The following is a 24924-nucleotide window of genomic DNA, read 5'->3' on the forward strand; positions in this document are numbered from 1 at the left end:
TATTCTTCTTCTCATGTGCACGTGGAATACTTGTTACCTTTAACAGTAGCTGTGTGTGTGTGTGGAACCACATATGAATGATGGGCATCAGTAAAAGAGGGAACAGGGCTCTGAACTCTTGTGTTATTCTTAGGCTGGTTTGGTGTAGCTCTTACTTGCAGTGCAAGCTCTTACTTACAATGCAAGTAAGAGCTTAAGTAAGCTTCTGGAGGTTGTAATAACCAAAGATGTTTCTTTTGATTTGATAATGCCACTATAATTCTTTCCAAAATTAGGAGAAACTTGACATTCTAGATCAGCTGGTGACCAAATGGCCAAGCATTTGATGTTCCTGGTAGGTGCTGATAGAGGAACTCTATGTTTCACCCACCAAATATGGTGGGTTTTCAGTTGTTTTATTTTTTTTTCTGTCTGCTGTTTCTGAAATGTAGAAATTTTTTGCTGTAGTTATATCAATAAATTTACAGAGTACGGGTGGTTTTGTCCATTTTGTGCAGTGTGGGAGGGTTTTTTTATTTGTGGTTTTTTTTGGTTTTTTGACAGAGTCTTGTGATAGGTAAAAGCTACTTTTTGAGTGGCTGACTCAAAAAGTGTTTGGCTTGAGAAGATAAATTTAGACAAATAATTGACTTTTAGTTTCAATTAGCTTTTAGTTTCTTTCAATTCCAAAATTTTCATCATAAATATGGAATAGCAGTGGCATTATTTTTTTTTATTTAATAGAAAAAATTCTTTCTAAATTTTCTGTTGATAAGAATTAGTTTCATAAATTATTTTAGAAGAATAAAATAATTTCAGATTTTTTTCAGATAGAATAATATAATTTCAGATATAATTCAACTAAATTAGGGTGAAAATGAAAACCACGTGGTCTGGCCTTTTATTCTAATTCCCTACAGGTAAGTAAATGTAGTGATCCTGGAAAAACAGTGTTTAGCCAAAGTTGGCTACTATAAACAAGCTTTTGCTTATTTATACTTATTGCTCAGTATCATTAGTGTTTATTAACCCAACTCACTCCACTGAGATTCAAATTACAATTTTTCTTCCTAATACTTATATTTTTAATATGAAAATATATTTTAAGACAAAATACCCTTAAAGTAATCTGGAGTAAATTCAGTTCAGCATAGACATTTCTGATACTCTCGAAAAGACTTTTTTTTACCCCAGGCAGGAAAGTTCAGAGTAGTTATGTCATGTTGAGTGTTTTGTGCAAGTTGTAAAAATCTGTGGACTTGATGTAAGCTGACATTGTCCATAATACAGCTTTATTCACTTCTCCTTCTGCTGTGATGAGTCTCCATCAAATCCTCCAATTAGTACAAAGTTATAAAATTATAGACAGATGGAAAATTAGTATTTATAGAAAAATGCCCACGGTTTTGATAGCTTGAAACTCTTGCAGCTACAGATGATGTGTTAGCAGTTGAGATTTAGAGAAAGCAGCCTGTTCAGGAAAACATGAAAGCTTGTGTACTTTCTGAAGCAGTAGGTCATCTAGCGATGACCATAAATTTCAGAGTTAGTTTTCTGTGAATTGAAACCATCTGTGGTAAACAGTTTAAAATTAGTTCGTTTGTATTGGTAAAAAGTAAGTAAATAGATAAATATACAACAATTATTTTCTCAAATGATCATCAAAATCAAAAAAAGTTTCAAGATCCATTTCTCGTCTCACAATAAATTAAAGTTTTGCAAATGCCACCACCTTGACAGACTTGAATAGTGCACAGATCAAAAAAGTTTTAATGTGAGAAGAGATACCTGTCACTCAGTGGCCCAGAAATACTGCTGGTCTGATGGTCAGGGGCAGTAGGATGGTTTCATTAATATTGGTCTAAGTCCAGGGTAAGTTTCCTAACCTCAGCAGTGTGGTTACTTTGGAAACATAATAATAGTAACAGTAATTTTTCTGATGATTCACACATTTAAATCTAATAATCTTAGAATAACATCTTAGAATGGATCAGCGTTTGATGACAAAGGAAAGAGCTGAACTGGAGCTGGTTTGTTGCTGTCCCTGTATACAGCTGAACTAGCAACAGAGTGCTCTATGAAATTCTGGTTTCCTGGACAGATTTCATTCCTTCCTAAAATTCATAGCTTGAAGTGACCTTCAGGTTTTTCTCTTAGTGACTTTAATGTGTTTTGCTGGTGTGTAGCCAAAATTTTTAGTTTCTAAGTTCTGTTCCTTTCTCAAAAGCAAACCTGGTAGTAGACTTGTTTGTGGGTGTGTGCACACTTATAGCACAGTTGAATTTTAATAAAAAGAAATAGCACCACCCTGTTTAGGAGAATATTATTGCTATATGCACAATGACGTGTCATTACCTGGAGAAGAACATTCTAAGTTTCTCCTGCACATCCATGTTTGTGTTGAGTCCAAGTTGCTCTACATCTGTGTTGTGAGCTTGGGTACAACCCAGGAAATCTCCACAGAGGGCCTCTGCAGGGCTATGTGCATGCAGGGGGAATCTGAGAAGTTTTGGTGTTTGTGGGGGGAGGAAAAAGGAGGTGCAATATAGAAACTTACAGTGTCTGTAACATTCTATTCTCTGTGTAAGAAGTTTCTCTAGGTATCCCTTGCAGGAAGAAGTTGCAAGATTCTCCCATACTTAAATTGACACTTTTACTGTTTTTCATGAAGCCAAAATATTCATGCTACTGATTCTGAATATCCCATGCTATTCTTGCCTTGTATGATATTGTCTTAAACTTCTGTTGTATGATGCCACTACTGTAATTATTGGAACAGGCAAGAAGGATTTTAGTCAAATTTATAATGCTCTGATAGGAGTAAACCTCTCTGCATTCAAGACTAGAGCTACTTTTCTATTTTCTCGCTCCTCCTTTCTCCTCCTTCTTTTCCTCCCTTCTCCTTTCTCTTTTCTTCTCTTCTCCCCTCTTCCTCTTTAAAGAAAGCAATAGTATTTTATTCACCTGAAGAACTAAGGCTGTTTCATATGTGTCTTGAAATTGTTTCACTAATGCTGCTTTTCAGCATCTTAGTCTGCTAAGCCAGACTGCTGCAAATATATAATTCAAAGCTATTTAAAAGCTATGGCATGATGCTTCAGATGTTTTGTAAAGTTTAAAGTAGCAGGCCATTTGCACAAAGCCACCTGTGCATCTCATATCCATTACAAACGGTGAGATCCAGCCCCAGCAGAGGTACTTGTGCTCCTGCACGCCTCGCTGCTTCTGGAATTCCACCCGTGCACTCGCCTCTCTTCTGCAGCTCTGAGAGTCCCACCTGTGGCTCTCTGTTCAGAGCAGCCCAGTTTCAGGACTTGTGTCACCAGCACAGCTGCTGCTTCTCCTCCAAGCTGTACATGGAGAAGTGCAAGTGTGCTTTCCTGGCACCTTCAGGAACAGTATGTCAGGGTTACCAAGTAGAGGGGGGAAAGTGTCTGCAGTCTGACATCTGAGATCTGCAGTTTTTGGAAAAAGATATTGAAGGCAGAAATGAAGGACAAAAAGGATTTTTCCTTTTTTTAATTTTTTTTTTTTTTTTTTTTTTTTTTTTTTTATTTCAGAGGTGTCAGCAGAAGCAGGTTATATTATGTATTTGTGGAAAAAGGACAATGAGAAGTAAAATCTTCTCGGTAAAAAGCATGCAGTGACTAAGCCATTGTGTTGTCTGATAAATAAGCAAATATAACCTGGAGGCAAAGCACCGTACACTGGGTCTGGCAACACATACATTGTTGTAAAATGTTTGGGGGATGGCAAGCCAAGTGATGATTTCTTCATTTATTGCATGTTTTCAGATAGAGGCTGAAAGCAAATTCCTGAGGATTTACTCTTACAAATAAATACTAATCTTTTAGCCTAATACAGGAATAATTTAATAAAACTTAATGTTCCACAATCTATTTGGTTTAGGATGACTGAAGGAAGGGTGCAGCAATTCTGAGGAATACAAAGATTTTTTTGAGAGAAGAAAAGCAACAATTTCTTCTATGGGGTTCATGGTGGAAAGCACAAGAATTGATGGGCTTCAGTGCAGCGAGTTGGCCATAAAGAAAAATGTTCCATTCATCAGAACAGTGATATATTGGGGGATAAAAAAAGCCTGTGGAAGTTGCAAAAAAAAATTTAGATGTGGTTAACTTTTTCCTTGAAAAAGAGGGATGAACAGGATGACCTTTAAAGTTTCTCCCAGCCTTTTTTCAGGGAGCCTGTAGTGAGTACCGTAGCTGCCAATTTATTCCAAACTTCCTAAATCTTGTTTGGATTATCTTTTACCCCTGCTTAGCCAAAGTCTCTGAACATCATGTAGTAGATCAGTCTAATGCCCTTACATCCAAACAAATTATATTCTACATGTAATTTCAAGGGAAAAGTTACTATCCACCATCTTCTTTTTAGGTCCTCCAGGGAAAAGAGGTAAGCGGGGAAGAAGAGGAGAGACTGGTAAGTTTTTAATTTCATAAGATCTGTTGTCATTTGATGTCTGTTTTTGTGAGGATGCATACCCAGCATGCCTTGATTTTTAGTTGTACTGCATGTGTGTTCTGAAAAAGAAGTCTGAAACTTCTCTGGTAAAAATGTTGTGACCCTTGGCATGTATCTGGTGGCCTTCCAGATATTTCTCTGGTCCTGGGCACCCCTAATTTGCAGGCACACTTCATAACGCTCAACACGGTGCCTATGGTAACAGGTCTGTAAGTGTCAAACCCTTCAGGGGTGTTCTCACACATGCACAAGTTAGAATAACTCCACATAAGTCAGTAGTTGGAATACTGTGTTAGTGTTACATCAGGCCCCTTTGGCTGCAGGAGAACAATTTTATAAGGAAATAAAATTTCTTGTGTCGAGAATGTTGATAATCAGGGACATAATGTGATAAGTAGACTACTCTGTATGAGAGAAGTTGTTTTATAGAAATGAGCAGTTAAGTTCTAACAGAAATAAGAAAAAACATTTGTTGGTTCGTTACCCTGTACCAGGGAGGTTGCTGTTGATAGAAACCTGCTGCTGGTGTGTTGCCTGAAATTTCATTTGAGGCAAAGTTATGAGATGCTGAGCACCTCTTGCTGTTGACATTCAGAGGAATTGAATCAATTACCTTGTGGGATTGAGTTTTTCATCAAGGTGAACTTTCTGGAGGCAATGCAGTAGAAAATGAGCATTTCTATTCTCCTTGGCTGTCTTGTCTAATCTGCCAGCTAGATTAGACAAGATCTTTCCAACCAACTTGATCTCTGTAAATCTTCTGTAGCCTTTCTTATTTATGTAAATGATAATTTATCTGGCTCTTAAAAACTAGTTGCATATCTTCCTGAATCACAAAACTAAAACCAAGCCTTGCCAAAAGTTGATACAAATCACCTTCGTGTTTCCATTCAGTGCTGTCTTGGTACCTACTTCAGAGAAAGAGGCTATGACACAGAGGGAAATTCTGTGGTTGGAGATTGAATTACAAATGATCCTGGAAATTACTTTGCGGGATGCTCATTGATTCATTTTAAATCTCAAATAAACACATGGTAAACTATTAATAAAGGAAACGGATCTCTCATTTAAAAACAGACCTGCACCTTAAAATGCTGTTTAAGAATGTTTGCCAGAATAAAGAAATTACCTTAGTTGCTGGACAATAAAAGTTGCATTGTTAAAACCAAAAGGCTGTCAGTATTAAAAGCAATCTCAAAGTACAGCTGCTGCTGTTTTATACTCCTTTTGCACTTCACTTTATTCAGAAATTAGAGAGAGGCATAAAAGCTTAATGAAATGCCATTGATTTGGGAGCTGCAGCTGCTCACCTTATATAAGACTGAAATAGTAGATTTGATTTGTGGCCCTTTGATAATGTTTCCAAGAACTGCTACACAAAAGTCTTTGAGGTCTAAATAATTGAAAAAATGTGCAAACATCACTTCACAAAGTGTGACATTTTAATGGGGAGCATTTTATATGTGTGCCTTGAGAGAGGAAGGTGATGAAAATAAAGTTCCGCACTGTCAGGTGGCCACTGAAACCTCTCCTCACAGGCAAAGTTGGAAGTCTGGAAGATGCTGGTACATGTATTCTTGACAAGATGCCCAGGTTAAATGCCAAGGGTACTTTGTGCAATTCCGCAGCCAAGCTCTGATCCAGTGCTCACTGTGTGGTTAGCTGAAACTGGTGGTGTGGTTACATGTGCTTTATGTGGAGCCTGACAACATTAATTGTATCCATGGCTGGTATTTTTGGACTGGCATGAAATTGCATGGAAATAAATGGAGAAGCAACTTTCATAAGCTTGCATGACTGTAATTGAAGATTTGTTAAGGTAAGTGCATGCATTTAGACAGTAGTCATATTTACAAATTTCAGAGCACTACCAAAGCACAAGATTACTTAAGTGGGAGAATGTGTGCCCTGTATTACCAGTGCTGCTCACTCACAATCCCAAGGCCTTGTGCTTGACTGTGTGTGTCTTTCTTCAGTAACTTTGAAAGCTTACGTGTTCTTTTTTCTCTTTTTTTTACCCTTTTTCCCCCTCTCCCCCACCCCACAGGACCTCCTGTAAGTACAGTGATACATTATTGGTTCTTCCAGAATCAGGCAGAAGTCTGTTAGATCCTTTTAAGTTATCAGCGTGATAAAATGATCATGTATACTCAAGAGGGAATTCTGATATTTATACACACACAGTATCTTGGAGCTGAATAATTTAATCATAAAGTTCGTTAAGAAAAGAGTCTCTAAACCAATAAAGCTTTATGTTCAGCGCTCCAGATTGCCATTTGGATTCACAACTCCATGTAAGTATGTTATGTTCATTTTGCCTGTGACTTCATAACAGATATTTTACTGAAGTATAAAAATGTGTGAGTATCCTATCTTAAGCCCAGACCTGGCCAGTTTTGCTGGGTAGTAACTTCCTCTGCATTTATCACAAAGTTTTGGGGTACAAGCTCCCTGTTCTTTAGAGGCATGGAGGCTTTCCAGCTCATTTCACTGTAATTGCTACTGAAGCAAATAAATGCTTGTGTAAAATTATTATTAAATAGTGCTATTCCATTTAGTAAGTCGACTGAATCTTGTGCTAATTCTTGCTGTGAGAAAGCACTTTCTCTCTTCTGAGGATTTGAGGTTGTTTTGGTTTTGCTTGGGATTTTTTGGATGTCTTTTGTTTACTTTTTTATATATTCCCAGAGTAAGTGAAAAGTCTGTCTTGAAGGACAGGACTAAACATATGTGTCTCAAACCTTTGTATTTGTCATGCCATCCATGTGCATCATAGGATGTAGGAATGTGACTGTTAAAATAGTATTTCTTTTACAGTTAGAAGGCTTCTATGTTTTTTCCTTAATAGATGTAATATTTCTACAATATTTTCAAGTCCCTATCATCTGTCTATTCCAGGATACATGCATGTTTAAGAATATTTAATTAATGTGTTGAATTCCTGCTATGACCTAAAGATTTTACTGTAAAATGCATATATTGAATCATGATATTACTTCCTTTTTAAGACTTTGACCATATGCTCAGCAATTTATAGTGACAAATTCATTTAACAAGCCATTAATGAAAAGCCAGGCTTAAACCATAAAGGTGCTGTTTATTTGAAAGAAACACTGTTTTCCCCGATTTCTTTTGCAGTACTCCTGTGAAACACAAAGAGCAAATATAAATAATGATACAAGCTATTTTCCTGTACCAAGGCAATGTGGCAAGAGTTCACTATATGCCTCATTAAGAATGTCTCTGACTTTAGCTCCCCACTGTTTCAGTATAGGTACATTAAAAAAACCCAAACAAGCAAACAATCCCCCCAAAATAAGTTGTAATCTTGGCAATATTAGCACAAACCTGAAATAAGTTCCAAAATGGAATAATTTTGAGATGTAGTGACTTCAAATTCCAAGTTTCATACTTGAAACCTACCAAACTTCATCTTGCTGACAGGCAGCAATGGTTTAGGTTGTTACAAGGCATAAAAAAGTGTAGTTTCCCTTCCTAATTAATTTATATTTGCATAGACACTGGCTAGGGGAAATTGTTATGAACTTAAGTATTGTTTTCACCTGGGAGACTGTGGTAGTAGTTTTCATTTAAAATATCTAATATTTGCATATCCCTCATTAAACTGGAGAATTAGGTGTATGTTGTACTTTCAAAGGCTGCCTCAGCTGCTCTGTTTATTTTCCTTGTACATGACTACTGAGTGGCACATGTAATAGCAGTCAGAGGCTGGGGATTTTGAATATTTTTATGATCTTTTACAGCAATCTCAGATTTCTTCTTTGCCATCTATGTTCTAGTGGAAAGTGGAATCTAATACGTTATTGCCTAAGCACTAAACCTTTTTTTTTTTAATTAACTACATATTGCCCATCAGTTTACATGGATAATTCTCTTCAAAAAAAAAACAGAATTTCACTGGGCATCAGAAGTAGCCAGTAGCTTTTTAATCAGAGGGTTTATATAAGTTGAAACACATAATTTCCATTGCCAAAGCCTCGTTTCTTCACTGTGTCGTACCCAACTCATATTTCTTGGTTTGAAATATCATCACATGCAAAAAAGTCAAGCAATACACAAATTATACTTTCCTGGTAGTGTACTCTGCATGTTTGTTATGTCATATGTCATGACTGTGTTGTTAATGTGTCATACCATTTCATCTCATTCAACCAGGGTCCACCAGGGCGAAATGGCTATCCGGTAACTCATCATATTATTATGATAGCAATTTATGGTTACTCTGAAATCCTGTTGGTATATTTTGGTTTCTCTTTATTACTGTCAAAAGGACCCTTTTTTTTTTTGTTTGTTTGTTTCTCAGATGTATGGAAAATGCAGGATTTCCCTTTAAAAACAAAACAAAAGAGCCTGTGACAAGTTTCCAAAAAGAACCAGACTATTTACAATGCATAAATGAGATGCACTGATTGTTTGATGTTGTACATATTTTGTATTGAGTTTCTTTGTTCTTGCATACAAAATTCATAATTAATTAATTAAAAAACTTGCTAAGATACTGCATCTCAATTTTCTGTATTAGAAAGCTGTAGTGTTGCCATATGGAATCTCTGAGTCCTTATGGAACCTCTGAGTCCTTTCTTTTAATTCTCTCCTGTTTCACTTGACTGCGTTGTTCAATGCATTTTGAGCAAGGTAAAGTGTTATGACAGGGGTCCTAGCAATTGGCTGCAGTGACTATCACAGAGTAATTTTTGATAATGGGTACAATTCATTTTTCTGTCAGTTTCATTCATATCTTTAGGATTTATTACCTGAAATATATATATATATATATATGAAATAATGCATCTTTCTAAAATCTATTAATAATACATTTTGTTTGAGTAGTCAGGCAAACTGTTTGCAGTGTCCCATTCATTGAAAGAAGTATATGCCTGCTGTCATGTGGGTATTAGAAACCAAGTGACGAAATGTGATAATATATGTGCACAGCATAGTGACTGTTGAAGTATAGTAATGATCTTTTTTATTGTACTTGATAGTGTATCTTAAAGGGCCCTCCCAGATTGATTTGCCTATGTTTTTCAGACAAAATACACGTAATTTTTCAGTGTGTTTTAAAAATGTTTCCATTAGTAAAATATAAATTGTATGCCTCGATCACATGCAATTAGAGGAGAATTTTGTAGAATCACAGACTCTCAAAATGGTTTGGGTGAGAAAGGAAATTATTGGATCATTTCGCTCCAGTCGCTCTGCCATGGGCAGGGACACCTTCCACTAGACCAGATTGCTCAAACCCATCCAGCCTGGCCTTGAACACTTAGAGGGATTGAGAACACCTATAGGGGTGAGTCATCCATAGCTTCTCTGGACAATCTGTTCCAGTATTCCACCACTTTCATAATTTAAAAGTTTATTCTTATATCCAATATAAACTTTCTTTTAGTTTAAAGTCATTACACCTTGTTCTGTCACTACAGACCTTGGTAAAAAAAAGTATATTTCTCCACACCTTTTTTCAGGGCTCCTTTCAGTATTGAAAGCTGCAGTAAAATCTTTCTGGAGCCTTTTCTGAGCAACCCCAACTTTCTCAGCCTGTCTACGTAGAAGAGCTGCTCCATCCCTTTCATCATCTCTGTGGTCCCCTGGACTTGCTTCAATAGGTCCATGTGTTTTCTGACACTGTAGGCCCCAGAGGTGGACACAGTAGTCCAGATGGGGTCTCACAAAAGTGGAGCAGAGAGGGAAAATCACCTCCCTTGACCTGCTGACAACACTTCATTTGATGCCATCTATTCCAATGCTTATACCTGGACAGACTCTGGAATTCCAGAGTGGTGTCACCCATGGATCATCATCCAGTGTCCATCTTTACAATTACAAGTAGTTGGAAGTCAGCTGGTGAGGAACTGATCATCAGTATCAAGAAACCTGCTTGGATGTACTAAAACCATTATCAGGTTTCCAAGTTCACATTCCAATTTCTCTTAGAGTGATTGATCTGTCTAGATGAGTAGAAGTTGTTTTCTTGAAGAGATTTGTTGTGGGATCTGAAAACAATGAAGGTACTTCAGTGCCACGGTATTGAAATTGCTGTGTCTAATGGTGTTGTTATGGGCAAACTTAGTCTGAATGCATTTCTCCTCATGTGTGATGTGAGCTGTCAGTAGTGCTTAGCACTTCACTGAGTGCTGCTTCTTCCTGCTTGAAAATGACTGGGTATAAAATTTGGCTTCGCTTTCTGAAAGTTGTTGTGTGGCTGAATGTTTCAATCTTTTCAGTCACTGTCATACCCTCCTGTTTTGAATGGGAAATATGTAACTGCAAGTGCCATGTACTTTAGGAGTACTTTTACAGCCCTGTAGAGGTCTATTAGAAGGCTATTAGTGTTCTAAGTTATTTCTCCAGAGTCTTATTTAGCTCCTGTAGAAGCCTTTTTGCTTAAATCTGTATTGGATTTTATGGGATAGTCTGTGAGGATAGTGAGGTGTATCTGCCACATGTAACCTAAACCTGGTGTTGCTCTCACAAAAGCAAGTGGCTGCTTTCTCCAAGGCTTACATTTTCTTTGAATGTGTTCATTCTAGTTCTTAAAGCTATTTCAGAATAGTTAAAACAGTGAAAGGAATTGTGGTCAGAAATCCAAGTTCCCAGGAAGATACAGCATCAAAAATCAATAAAATAAGGGGTTTACTGCTAATGAGTAACACAGTTATTAAGGGGTTTATAAAACCACAATTAACTGGTTATTATTTAAGGCACTAGTAATACTAAGAAGTGTACACTGGTACAACTCCTTTTTTTTCCTCATAACAAGTTCTGTATAACAGACAGTGACCAAATTCAGAGTTGTGACTCTTTCAGCTTGAGTTTAAAATTAAAATAGCCCATCACATCTACTCAAATAAAAGAGGAAAAGGAGTGCACAAACATTGGAGAATGAGACGACAGGCAGCTTTTTCAGGCATTTTGTATGACAATGTTGCTTTGTAAATAGTGCTAGAACTTGGAAAAAAGTACACACACACACACACATCCCCTAAAGAAAACCCACACCAAACCCTCTACCCCAAAATTACCAAGCCACTAAAAAAAAATGATCTTGTGAATGCAGTAAGGAGACCAAATAAACTGTGGGGTTTTGTACATTTCTAGGTTGAATAGGTAGCAGATTTTTACTGTTTTCCATTGAAAAATTGAAGCAAACAGAATTTTTTTCCCTACCATTTTTCCCAAGCTGGGCAAGATCAAGCTCAATATCCAAGCAAACCATCCTGGAAGTTGCCATGTGTGTGGTGGTAAAGCTTCACTTCTTCAGAATTAAGTTTTAGAATATGGAAATACCCACAGAGCATTTCTCCATAAACAGAGAAATGTGGAAATTTCTTCTTCATTTCTCTATGACAGTCAGTCTGTAGAGCACTCTATGCATTTACAAAACTTTCAGGAGCCATGGAGGGTCATGACTGCTCCAGGTGACCATGTGCCTTGATTACATCCCATTTCTTCTAACATCCTTGTTTCATCTACAAGAAATATAGACAGATTCCTCTCCTGAAGGAAAAAAAGTGTCTAAATTGGAGATTATTCTTCTGTAAGTGTCAAATATCATCACTTGATAAAACCTGAAATGTAGATCTTTGAAATTTCACCTGTCAATTAATTTTAAATTTTCCTAGCTCTCAAAAGACTTGCCTCAAGATAACAAAGGGGCAAAGCTTAGGACAGCAGGTAGAAATTTTCAATTATTCCTTAGTCTGATATAATTCCTTCTAGATTACAAAATGTCTTTGTCATCACACTTCTGATTTTTGCACCCATAAAAGCTTTCACCAGTATACCATAAGAAAAGCTGTTATCCTGATCTGTAAGGAATTTCAGGTTGCTGTTACGTCTCTCATTTTTCCTCACCTCATTTTCTGTTCCTATATCACAAAAGGCAAAGAGAATTCCAGGTAGAGCAGTGAAGGGAATTTTAGTTGAAGAAATAGGTCTAGTAGGGCCTATTGGAAACCACCCTTGTGAGAAATTGGTAAAAGACTATTTTTATCCTGCTGTGTTGCTTTGTCTTTGATGGTGCTTCATATTTTGTTTTCTTCTGTGTCTCCAGTTAGAGATTGAGGCTTCCTAGGCAAATGTGTAATAAGTAGCAATGTCTCTGGATATACATAAAATTAATCTCATGCAAGTGCAAGTTTTTCAACCTCAGATAAAATGGCAACTCAGTTGCTATAAAACAAATGGAATTGGAATAATCAAAAGAGAAGAAATGAGCAAAGATTGTGCATTTTTCATCTGTGATTAAACATAGCCTGTGGCAATATTAAGCATTTTTGCAACAGTTGTTGTATTCTAATAGCTGGTCAGATCTCCTCTTTTTCAGAATTGTTCAAAAATATAAATGTCTAAGCTCAAGGAGCAGCTATCTCAATTCCTGACCTTACCCTGAGCATTTGGCTTGGTGATCCTGTAGAAATTTTCCACTTCAGAGCAATTTTTTTCTTTCTCAACAGGTGTCTTCACAGACCACCTTTCATTTCTGGCATTTGCCCAAAGTAACTCTTAGGCGTATGGCAACAAAACTTTTGCAATAAATTTCAGGTTTGGTAGTGAAACACTGATAGCTATTTCAGGTTTTACTTTTTTTTTTCCCCTTTCAAATGAACAGAAAATTTAAAACATACAGATTCTCAACAGCTTCTTTGTACTGTGATTTTAGTATGTGTTTTCTCAGTTTATATGCTTTATCCTTGTACTCAGTCACAACAGAGGCGATTGCCTTAGGAGACATGAGGTTTTCAATTGATCCATTTGCCTGACTCCTTGCTTCCTTGCTTGTTCTTAGGGAGTGGAAAGAAACATGAGTGGTCAGCTGTCCATCTTAAAAGATACCTGGGTTTACAGATTTCTTTGTTTGGAACCACATAGAATAACAATATCCTCAACAAACCTCAACACTGTTCCCAAATTGATGCTTCAGGCTAAACAAGTGCAGTGTTAAACTTGCTGCCGTGCAGGTTAACTTTGTAATATTTCTGTGCCATGAGAAGCAGAGGAAGGTCATAAAAATGTGGTAAGTTTTGTAAGCATAGTGTAGCTGAGGACACATGATACTATTCAGAAAATAAACTTCCAGTTCTTCCTAGAAATTGTGGGAGGGTCTCTAAATCTGCATGGCTAAGTGCTAACTGTGGTCTTTGTAATCACATCAGTCACATTCATACAGTAATGGGGTTTTATGACCTTTGGTTCTATAAATAATATATATTGCAACTTGTGAGTTTAATTTTTCTGTGTGCCAATATTTTCACAGTGATTGAAGGTAATTATAAAAGACGATTCTAATAGAAAATTTTGAGACCTCTTAAAATGACAGTTGCTGTTAATTCTGTGTCACAGAATTGAAGCTACACATCAGACCACATTTATTAGCTACTTACAAGGCAGTTTCCATTTTGAATGAACTGTGGGCTAAATCCTCTCATTGGTTACATTTGTGTAATGCTGACTGCAGAAATAAGAGCAGGCAGTGTTTATTTCTGCAACTCCCTGGAGAAAACTCAGAGAGCCCCAAGCTATTTCTTTTCTGTGACTATGATAGCGAAGGAACAACTTCTCATCTGCAAAAGTCAGCAATATAAAAAGATATCTCTACCCATTTCTTCACTGAAAATTATAAAAATAAATTGCCAGAGATAAGCTAAAGGAGAAAGTCCACATGGAGATTTAAGAAAATTTTTTGTGCTGCAGTAAATGCCTGCCTACATAGTGTGTCCTGCTTTTAATGCATTAAACTTCATAAATGATTCGACTCCATTTCATACATAGCATTACAAATAAAGATGTAGAAAACCAATAGAAAAATGAAACAACATTATAATAAATAACCTCAGTGAATGATTAGTAATACAGACAATTGTTGCCATATGCTGGATCCACCAAGACCTTCTTTGAACTGGCAAGTTCCATCTCAGATGCATGGACTCTGGTACTATAAAAATCCACATCTCTGCATGGGACTTTCTAGATGTCAGTGTGTGATTAAAAACTGAGCACAAACTGCTAGGATACTGAAGGCTAGTGTGAGTCAGTACAGTTTTGATTCACAGCTGACGTCAATTCCAAATGACACAAACCCATATATCTATCAGATAAATAAAGATTTATAGCTGATGGTAGATAGATAGGGGGTAGGTGTAATTTAAGAATTAAATGTGTTTTTTCAGTGCTTTCCTCTGCAGACTTAGAAATTTCCCTCTTTCACAATAAAGCATGTGTAGGTAGAGAAAGAAATTAAGCTGGTTTGTCATTTTTTTGACAGCATACATACATTTCTGGTCTCTCTGGCCTACTCCACTGAGTTCAGCTTGGCAGCTTAGCAGGTGCCATGCAGAAGGCTGTGGTTAACATCTTCACATTTATGCTTTGATAGGCTTAATTAGTGCTTGAACTGTACCTGTGATCATTCATACTTGCTTTTCGTCAGGCCTGCCACTTGAAATTTTCCAGTCATTTCCTCCCAGTGCACGATGTAGCTCTCTGGTATAACAGAACAAGCTTTATTTATGAGATAAACTACCATGTAGCAAAATTTTGTGTTCCAAATGATTTTTAATTCTATGTCTCATTTTTCTATTTGTGTTTGACAGTTGCATGTGGATGTAGAGTGATTAACCAGTGGTGGTTAAAAATGCCTCTTGGAATTGTCTGAACTGTCACTTTCTCACAAGAAATTCAAAGACAAGGTTAAATCAATTACAGTAGTAATCCTGTATTTAATTACTTAATGGTTGGGCTTGATGATCTTAAAGGTCTTTTCCAACCTAAATCATGCTATGATTCAGATTACATCTGTTATAAATGTGAAGGAAAATCCAAACTACCCTTTAAGAATTCTTAAGTCATCAGTTCCTTCCCTGGAAGGGGAGGTTACACAGATGATTCTGCGATTTTCTTTCATTCTGGATTTTTAATTTTGATTTATGATACTCTGAATGATGTGTAAAACTGTATTACCCATACAGCTCCCAGGTGACTAATCCTATGTGGGAGTTTAAGTGCATTGTTAATCCTAGCTGAGGTCAAGAGGTGTAAAATTTCATTGTAGAAACTTGTTCCTGAATTACTAGAGTAGGTGGTTGGAGTCTGTGATTTCCAGAAAGTGCAGGGGAAATTTTTCCTTGAAGCGCTTCTGCTTCCCTCTGCAGTCAGTGTTCAGATTCCATTTAAGAGAGAGGTGATCTGAGGAGAGGAACATCTGGAGCAGGCAGTCACCTGAACTGGCTCTTCTTTACAAAGCTGAGTGAGGAACTACTTCCCTACTGGGAATCAAATCATTCTCTGATACACCTCTACCAGGCCCCACACTGGACAGCATCATTCAGTAATCACACAAAAATTATTTGGCTAGTGTTTGTCAAGTTTTAATAGGGGTCTCAGCTCTGTGGATTCCTTTTTCAAGGCCAGGAGTTAGCTAGTAGATCAATGCCTTTAAGTACTTTTTCCTCCATTGGAGATGGGCATATTTAGGGTGTAACTTTGCTTCTTGAACCACAGGGAAAATTCTAGGCTGTTTCTTGGACTGTTCTTACTTTCATTTTTTCATCTTTCTAGCTGTGCTTATTGAAATCAAGATTAGTTAAAGACATTTCTAAAAGCAAACATAGTTGTTTGGAAGGAAGGATGCATACAAGCAGTATGGAATGTCAGTTGGAAGGTTTTTCCATGACTGTATAGGATACAGATCATAAATCACCCTCAGAAAATGATTTTGAGATATTTTTTGTTGTTGTTTTTATTTTGTTGGTTCCCTCTCCCTGCCCACCCAGTTTACCTTTAGGTAAAGCAGTTAAGATTCATTATTATTGCTAGTATTGAGAAAGTACTATAAAGTACTGACAATCTAACAGAGAACTACTGAGTTAAAAGTTCTTTTTGGATTATTTTGTACATTTTCATGATGGCTGCTCCCAGTGTAAATGAGAGGAATTTAGCTCTTTGCTGCTTTGACTCATGAAAAACTGTCATGTGCATGAGCACTCATGAGTTTGATGTAGAAATCAGTATCTTTCTGCAGGATGATATTCTAATGAAAATAAACTGCTGTTGGAAGACTGAAATTCTAGCAAGTGAATAAGTCTAGGGAAAATTTGGAAATTTTCAGAAGTTACATTATTTATCTGTAACAATTGCAGTGCTTTTCTGTATAGATCAATTACAGCTAAGAAAAGCCAAATTTTAAGGGTAGATTCTTCTCAGTACACAGACTTCTGTGAAACAGGAGTTGTATCACTATACTGGACTTAAGTTTACATTCAATTTAATGTTTTACTTCAGCAGTATTAGGTATGTACACTGAGATTGTGGATTCCAGCAACTGGAATGATCTTAGTTTGCTACCTTAGTTTCACAGGTTCATATTAATAATGGTACAGTTTTTTAATGGGTGAGAGGGAACATTGAAAGAAAGTACTCCAAAAGAACGAAGAGTAGCATACAGCAGTTCAGTAACTTTTGTTATGTACAATGTAGTACTTGCATTCCTAGTCATTGAGAAAGTGCAACTGTAGCTTCCTTTTTTAATAGGAAAAAGGCAGGAGTTGGGCCTGTGGTTTTCATTCAGGTACTCTGACTGATTAGCCAGTCTCCAAAGAGAAAATTACCTCAACATTTCCACTTCCAGCTGTGTGGATCAATTATCCTGATTTTTTCTAATCCACTCTGAATACTAGGTCTCTGCCCTTAGGGCATGTTGAGTATAATCTGGTATTGCCATCACATCCAAATTTTTTTCTCCCTAGATGGGAATGTGAAGAACCTTTTTTTTTTTTTTTTTTTTTTAACGCTGTCACCAGCTTCTTCCAAAATCCTTTTATAGTCTTGAAAACCAGTTATGTCAGAAGAAAATAAGGAATTTAAATGAACTAATGAGTTTGGTAAATGCTTGGAGATTTTAAGGTGTTACACTGAGCTACATTCTGCCTTTGGATTCACCTGTTCAGCTCTGGTGGGCTTCATTTTAACTTGCATAATTTGACTGAAACTAGGAAATAGCTGAGAGGAGTGTATGGTTTGCTGGAGTATGTCTCAGAAAGGCACAGGTATAACACACTTGGATTTTAAAGTTTTCTTGGCTGGGGGGTAGCCCATGTTCTATTGTAGGTCAGATTCCAGGAACTTTTGCTTCCCTAGTGAAATGTTTTGTTGGTTGAATTTGCTTGTTTCTGTGCAGCACTTGTCAAGGAAGGAAGAGAGATTTCTCTTTGTGCAATGAGGCTGTACTTGGAGTTTAAAGGGAATTTAGAATCCAAGTAGTCCAGTGTTTTGTGTGACAGGCCATTAGGACTGAGGTCTTAGATTGATGGCACAGAGTATTAAGATGGTGAGGTACTGTGCAGCTCCCCAGTTAATATATCTGATAAAAGCACAGACTTGGAAATAAAGCTGCTGTATGCCTGTCTGAGCACTTCACAGGCTTAATGATTTTGTTTTCAAAGTCACAGTAATAGAAGTTCCTTATGGAAACTGATGGTGATTTCTGTGAAATTTCTTTTTACAAGAACCAGACATAATCTTTTCTTGCAATACAAATTCTTTTCTTTGCTACATCCCTCTTTCCTTGTTAAACTGGGGAAATAGAACAGGTGGTGCATCATTAAAAAATATATAGGGAATTGTTTCGGAAGAAAGAGTGAAAAAAATCTGTGTTGCATCCCTGAATTCTGCTTTATTTCTGTGATTGGAATAATCTTTATGAGTTTGCTTCCTATGTTTTTTTCCATGATGCTTTATGCTTTTTGAGAATTTACTGATTCCAAGTAATTTTGGAGGTGGCATAGTTGTATACAGCACCAACCATTAACAAGTGATTTAGGAATAATGTAATTAGAACAACTGGAGTGTCTTTACATTAGCTGCATGAATATTTGTGCTTTTTAAATCTCATAGGCAAATGCCAGAAGTATCTGAACAGACTTGTATGTAGGGAATTTTGTTTTCCAGTATTTGACCACATACGGTCAAATGAAAGCTGAAAGCACCTGCTTTGCAGTTTTAAGTTTTATTGTAGTGTATCTGCACAAGCTTTTTTTCCTTATCCTGGAATTCTTCAAACAAATCTTTCTTCAGCCTCATGATAGTTGAAAGAGATTGGGGTTTTATCTTTGGTGAATTTATTTCAATTTCACATGCTTCAGTACCTTGGCTATTATTTTTGTTCTCTTTTAAACCCTTTGTTGTAACTGCTCTCTTTTATGGAGATGTATCCACTCGAGTTGATGTTCTTCATTGCAACTCAAATGACAAGTATCTATAGCAGCTGTATTTTTTCTTAATTCCCTGGGGGACTAATTCAGAATATTTGCCTCTATAGGCAGATAAAAGGAGCGTGATGGTAGGATTCTTTGGTCCTAATGGAGCAAAAATTGTTTTATGTTCCTGCTCCTGAGTTTGTCAGTCTTCAAAAGCTGATATTTCCACTGAGGCAAGGTGAAAAAATTGGTCTCTGAAGGTTACATCCATATGATGCTGTGTTATGTACCCACTATATTTTTATTTTTCCTTAATGGACCTTATTTCCCCTAAAAAGAAAATATATGTAGGAGCCAAAAAACAGGTTGACTGAAAGAAGTGAAAGGGATTTTTTTCCCCACATTCTCTAAAGCCATCAAAACACAGGTAATAAGAAAGATTGTTATTTAAGAGGGTCTCAGTAAGCAAGTGAATTTGCTTCCATGGTGGTGTGAGGAGACACATTCCTCAGAATTATTCCAGAAGAGCAAAAATCTAATTCATCAAAGTCATCATGCCACAGCTGTTACAACAATCTATCTCCTACTGAAGGCTAGCCAGCTAATTTTTGAGAAGTGACATTTTTCACAGTTTGTTGTTTTCTCATCAACATGGCACCAGCCACATCAAATACAATCACCCCGTGATGTTGGCATTGATGAATTAGCCATGTGCTTTCTATTTACAATACAGGAGTTTCAATTTCTTTGGGTGAAAAGAGAAGTTTTAGGTAGAATGTAGGAGTTTTCTCTCCGGTCTGTGTGAATGTTTTCCACGTTCAAGTACTTGTTAAGATGTGCTGGAATTCAGTAGCATAACAGTATTTTTTACAGAAACACATAGTTCTGCAAAACTTCACTAGACTGTTGCAATGGATTATGGATGGGTGAAGCATTTTGGCTACATTCTTTACCATGACTTGAACTATGTCACTCTTTCTGGGGTCAACAGTAGTTTCCCTCTGCAGTAATTTGTCATACAGATCTGACTGTACAAATGTAGTAGATGCTGGTAAGAGGCTTATGCTACAAGGAGGAAAACTGTCTGGAAATAATCTTCTTGCTAGTCTGATGTATGAAGACAACAGAGGTACTCCACTGTTTGGGATTCACACTCAAATAGGGCCCCTTCTTTAATATATATTTCCAACAGATACAGTGTTGGCCATGATAAACAGAAGCATGTCCACCCACAGTGTTTGAGGAGAGAAAGTTCCTTCCAGCTTGGATCTGTCCAGCTCTTTCTCATGATTCTTTTACATACGAATTTCAGCAGCAAGAGCAGCCATAGTGCTGAGATACTCAAAAAATGCATCTGCACCATAAGAAACTGCCTTTCAGATCTCCTGCATAAACTATAAAAATAAAAAGTATCTTGGCAATTATTTTTCATCTGTGAAACATGCTTTTGTAAAGCTGTGGCTATAATTTTTCTTGCACAGAACTCTTTGTGCTCCCTTATTATTACCATATGCGGAGCGTTTTTGCAGTTCAGCCACTCCCTGAATAGCCAAACTCTGAACAATTTCTTTTGTTCTTTAACTTGCTTACTTCTAGACATAGACAGTCTATCTTATAATTGCCAAGGAGCTAATAAGAGTATTCAGACTGCAGGTAGGGCTCTCAGCTGAGAGTCTTGCAATGTAGAGTTATGTTGCCTCAAGAAGTTTTGGAAATGGTACCTGGCACTTCTGGTTTACTTTGGAATATTTAAAACCATTCCTCATCTTTCATCTTACTCCATTATTGATAATTTTCATCACCCAATTTAGGCTAATATGGACACTAGAACCACTTAATGAAATTCATGGCTTCAGGTCACATGTTCATTTGTTTCTTTAAATTCAAAGTACCTAAAAAATATGGAAAAAGCAAACATTTTCTTTCACATCACAAGATCAGCAAAATATGTGTTAGCTGCCACTTTTCCTCAGCAGGTAACTATTAACATTGGCATATTGCTTTCCATGTGCATGCTGCACATTTCTCTGCACTAAAGGCCCTGGACTTAACAGGTGGATTAAAATGTAAATTTGAATAACTTCTGTTTATGTTCAGGAATTGAAGTCTAATACTTAGAACCTAGTTTCAGCATGGTGTAACTTTCCTGGTTAATGAAGCCTTAGTCGTGGTGCTGCAATTCATCACTCTCCCAGTTTTATCAGGATGTGGCTTCCAGGACTCTTCTGTGCTTCCATGGTATGCTTAGAGAAACTTCTTGGTTTGATAAAGGTGATCTTGCAGAAGTTTTTTACATGAGAGAGTTGATACATGGCTTGCAAACAAGTGAGAGATGGGTGGAATTGGAGGATAATTCTATCAAGGTATTAAGAAAGCCTTTCCATGAGAATGAAATCAGTGAGGTGTTTTCAGGAGGGTTTGTAGTTCAGATCTTGGATGATTAATTTTGCACCAGTGTTTTGAATGAGTCTAGGAAAAACAAGGTGTTTCTGAAGGCTGAAGGTGATCAAGCCTCTAGTAGTTAAGATGGAGATACATAAATTTCTGGTCAAGAAAATCAAGCAGCACTGTTGATTTTGTTTTTAAAGAAACTCACTTCATTTAGACCTCTACATCTCTACCTCAGAACACAGTTATACTTTGCAATCTCCAGGTGATGATCCATCTAGCTGAATTTTATGTCTCAGGTAATAACTGATACAAACTGCTTGAAGGAAGAATTCTGGAAACTCTGAAATTGGCTTTGTTGAAAGAGCCTTGTAGTGCTTCATTTGTCATTGTCAGTATTTTTTCTTTTTGCAGTAAAGGGGTTTTAGAGAGGTTCAGCTCATCTTTCTTGTACTCTTTTAGTCTGTTCTTTTTACACTAAATTTTTCTCCTGCCCAAATTATCTGGATTTTTTTTTTTTTTTGTTTGGGTTGGAATTTTTTTCAGTAATTGCCTGACTGCTGGGCAGAGAGACTTGTTGCAGGATGATTTAGTGAACTTTTCTTTTCCCACACGTGGAGCAAGTGACTTCTGTACTTGGGCTGTTGTGTCCCACTGATCTCAACAGTAATTATTTTCAGTCATTGAAAAAGAAGCAATAATGTTTCATCAATAGAAGAGATTTAGCTTGTTGATGATCTTAACTGTGCTCATTGTTCACATAGCTCAAAAGCAAAATTTCACTAAAGAGGAATTTCATCAGATTTGCTAGGAATTATATATCCTTCCTAGGAATACTGTATTAAATCTAGTAAAGTCATCCTTGGTAAGCCTGTAATTAAACAAAGGGGAAAAAAGAAAGAAATACATCCTTTAAAGAAAGAAAGAAATGAATCACTTTAATAGTATCATGATGAGGAAGGAAACCTGACAGTGGTGGGTTTTTTTTGACTTTTATCAATCTAAAAATGAAATGGTGTTTTGAAAAGGCAATGAGTCATCTTTCACCTCACCAGAGCTTAGATGGGATGATGTGCAAACCTGCAGCCTGGGACAGATTCTCTTTTTTTTTCCCTGTCACACAGGTATTTTTAAGCTCAGTCTGACATAGTAACTGGCATGCAGTTCATAAAGCTGCTGTGAAGCTGATGTGTGCTTTCTCCTGAATCTTCATTTGTGTCTGTATTAACATGTGAGATTTTCAGGCACCTGCAAGTAACAATCTAACAATTGCATTTATACTAGATAATTTATAAATGTGAAAAAATTTAGTCACATAATTTTGTCAGGATATGAGTTTCTGATACCTGAATAAACCAAATCAAAACAAACAAAAGATCAAACAAAAATACACCTGTATATAGGGTGTGGTTTTTTAGCTTATAAAGAAGGAATCATATCTGTTTTCTGCATATTATTTGTCCTGACTCTCAACTCAGTGTTCTGATGAGTATTCCTTAATTGAAAAAGATCACTGAAGTATGAGTGGAGAAGTTAAGAGTAAGAAGATAATCCATACCTTCTTCCTTTTCTTTGCTTGGAGGATTCTTTTGTTGCACAGTAAATTTCAACATCTGATATATTTTCTTACCTTTTCAGTGAGAAATTTCTGAAGAAATTATTATCACATTAAATCTGCTTTAAGTAATGACATTTGCCATCTATTTGACAGATACTCTCCAAAGGTTTCTGATGCCCTTGCTTATAGTCACTTTCTAACAAAAACCCCAAAATCCTTAAAATTTTTACCTGCAGAGTAACAAAAAGGCAAAAAGATATTGCTTAAATGGAAAACAGCTGATTTAGTGAAGCACTAAACATATTTTTCTTTGAGAGACATCCTATTTTCAGTATTCTTGAGGAGTGGAAGCTACTTTGTGCAAAACCAGCCTGAAATGCCACTCATACTCTCCTACCTCTCATGTGTTGTCTTTGTCCATAATTGGGTTACTAGACAGGTAGTTGAGTAAGTAAATACTTACTCAAGTAAATAAGCTAAGTAAATACTTGGATACTACTTGGAAAAAAAGAAGTCTACTGTACAAACAACTTTTGAGGGTTCTGGGGGGAAAAAAAGATGCATGTAAGAGTGTAAGTAAATAGTGCCATGGTTTAAACCCAGCTGGCAACTCAGCACCCACACAGCCACTCAAACTCCCCTGGTGGGATGGGGGAGAGATTTGGAAGACTAAAAGTGAGAAAACCTGTAGGTTGAGGCAAGGACAATTTAATTGTTAAAGCAAAAGGTGTGCACACAAGCCAAGCAAAACAAGGAATTAACTCACTGCTTCCCATGGGCAGCAGGCATTCTTTTATCTCTGGGAGAGCACAGGTCCATCACACCTAGTGGTTATCTGGGGAGACAAAGGCCATCACTGTGAGTGTAAGCTTTCTTCCTTTTTGTGCCTCCTTCTCTACCTTCTGCCTCCAGCTTCATACTCTGAGCATGATGCACTGTGGTGTGGAATATCCCTTGGATCAGTTGGGATCAGCTGTCCCAGCTGTGTCTCCTCTCAACTCCTTGTGCACCCCCAGTCCCCTCTCTGCTGAGAGGCTGAAAAGGCCTTGATGCTGCATGAGCACTGCTCAGCACTCACTGACACATCTCTAGATTATCAACGCCATTTTCAGCAGATGTACAAAACACAGCCCCACATGAGCTGCTGCAAAGAAATTTAACTCTGTTCCAGCAAAACCTGCTGCATCCAGCCCTAGCATACATTTAAAAGTGGTAGTGGAAATCTAGAGGGGAAGTGCACAGTCCAGAAGAAACACTTTTAGTACCATCTGTACTATCTGCAGTAAGTGAAAAAATATTTAGTGTACATGTGTTGTCTAAACCTACTCATCCAGTTCTTCATGATTCATTGTCTTGTCTAATTTTTTAAAACTGCACTACAGGGATTGTGTTAGGGAAGACCATGTATTTGGTACTTCTTGACAAAAATTTCTTGCTAATCTGTAGTGGCAGTTATGTAATAGAAAGTAGTTTGATCTACATAGCATGGCTCTGAAGACATTCAGGTTTAAGTCAAAGACAGACTTTGACTTGAATTCTTTCTCTAAAAATTAATGAAAAAATTAAATTTTCCTTATCTCAAGAAAATTACTTGGAATTCCAGTGCAATCTTGTAATGAATTTCAATAAATATTGTCATATATAGGGTTTTTCTCAGTGCAATCCTGAAGCAACATCATGTACTATTTCAGCTCATCTTTGTCATTGAGCCTGTATTTTTTGTGTATTCTAATCTTTTATATTTTTTAAAAAATGTTTTCTCTCTCTTTCTAACACTAGAAAGAAGTAATTGAGGAAAGAAGGAAATTGTTAAAGAGTCAGTATTTTTATAATGAAGGAATAGTATTCTGTTTCACAGTATTTTTTTCTTCTGGAAGGCAGTGTGTCTCAAGACAGTTTTGCTTTCTTCCTGTATTCTACAAAGCAAATCCCAGAAGACATTTTGAGATGTCAGACCAAATAGCCCTGGTAAAAATGGAGTCATGGGAGAAATACCTATTATTTTCCATTCCTGTAGAGAAGCAGATGCTTCTCTGCAGTCTGCTGGGAATTTCTGAATCTTCTTTCAGAGACTCTTCGAGATACTACATACAGTCCTTTAATTCAAATACAGGAGCTGTGTAGCATGGATGAAGAGCAGGCAAAAATCCAGTAGTACTTTTAAAATACCTGTCATTGTAAAGAAGCCCAAATAATATTTTTTTTCCTATGATAAAGAAACATTGCCTAAAAACAGTGCTTATATTGACAATGCAAGCACTAATACAGGTGCAAGAATGGTCCCTGTAAGCCAGTTTAACC

The 24924-nt window shown here is 36.9% G+C and overlaps 1 protein-coding gene across 1 annotated transcript in view; it reads left to right on the top strand.

Annotated features, from left to right (window-relative positions):
* The window catches only part of COL25A1 (collagen type XXV alpha 1 chain), a 298659-nt gene that overhangs the window by 146527 nt on the left and 127208 nt on the right, over positions 1-24924 (top strand). The window contains exons 3-4 of the mRNA XM_077177163.1: positions 4375-4419; positions 6509-6516. Coding sequence (XP_077033278.1) covers positions 4375-4419; positions 6509-6516 — 53 coding nt within the window. The remainder of the gene's footprint in view (positions 1-4374; positions 4420-6508; positions 6517-24924) is intronic.

Source organism: Agelaius phoeniceus, chromosome 4 (assembly GCF_051311805.1).
Source record: "Agelaius phoeniceus isolate bAgePho1 chromosome 4, bAgePho1.hap1, whole genome shotgun sequence".
Classification (NCBI taxonomy): domain Eukaryota; kingdom Metazoa; phylum Chordata; class Aves; order Passeriformes; family Icteridae; genus Agelaius; species Agelaius phoeniceus.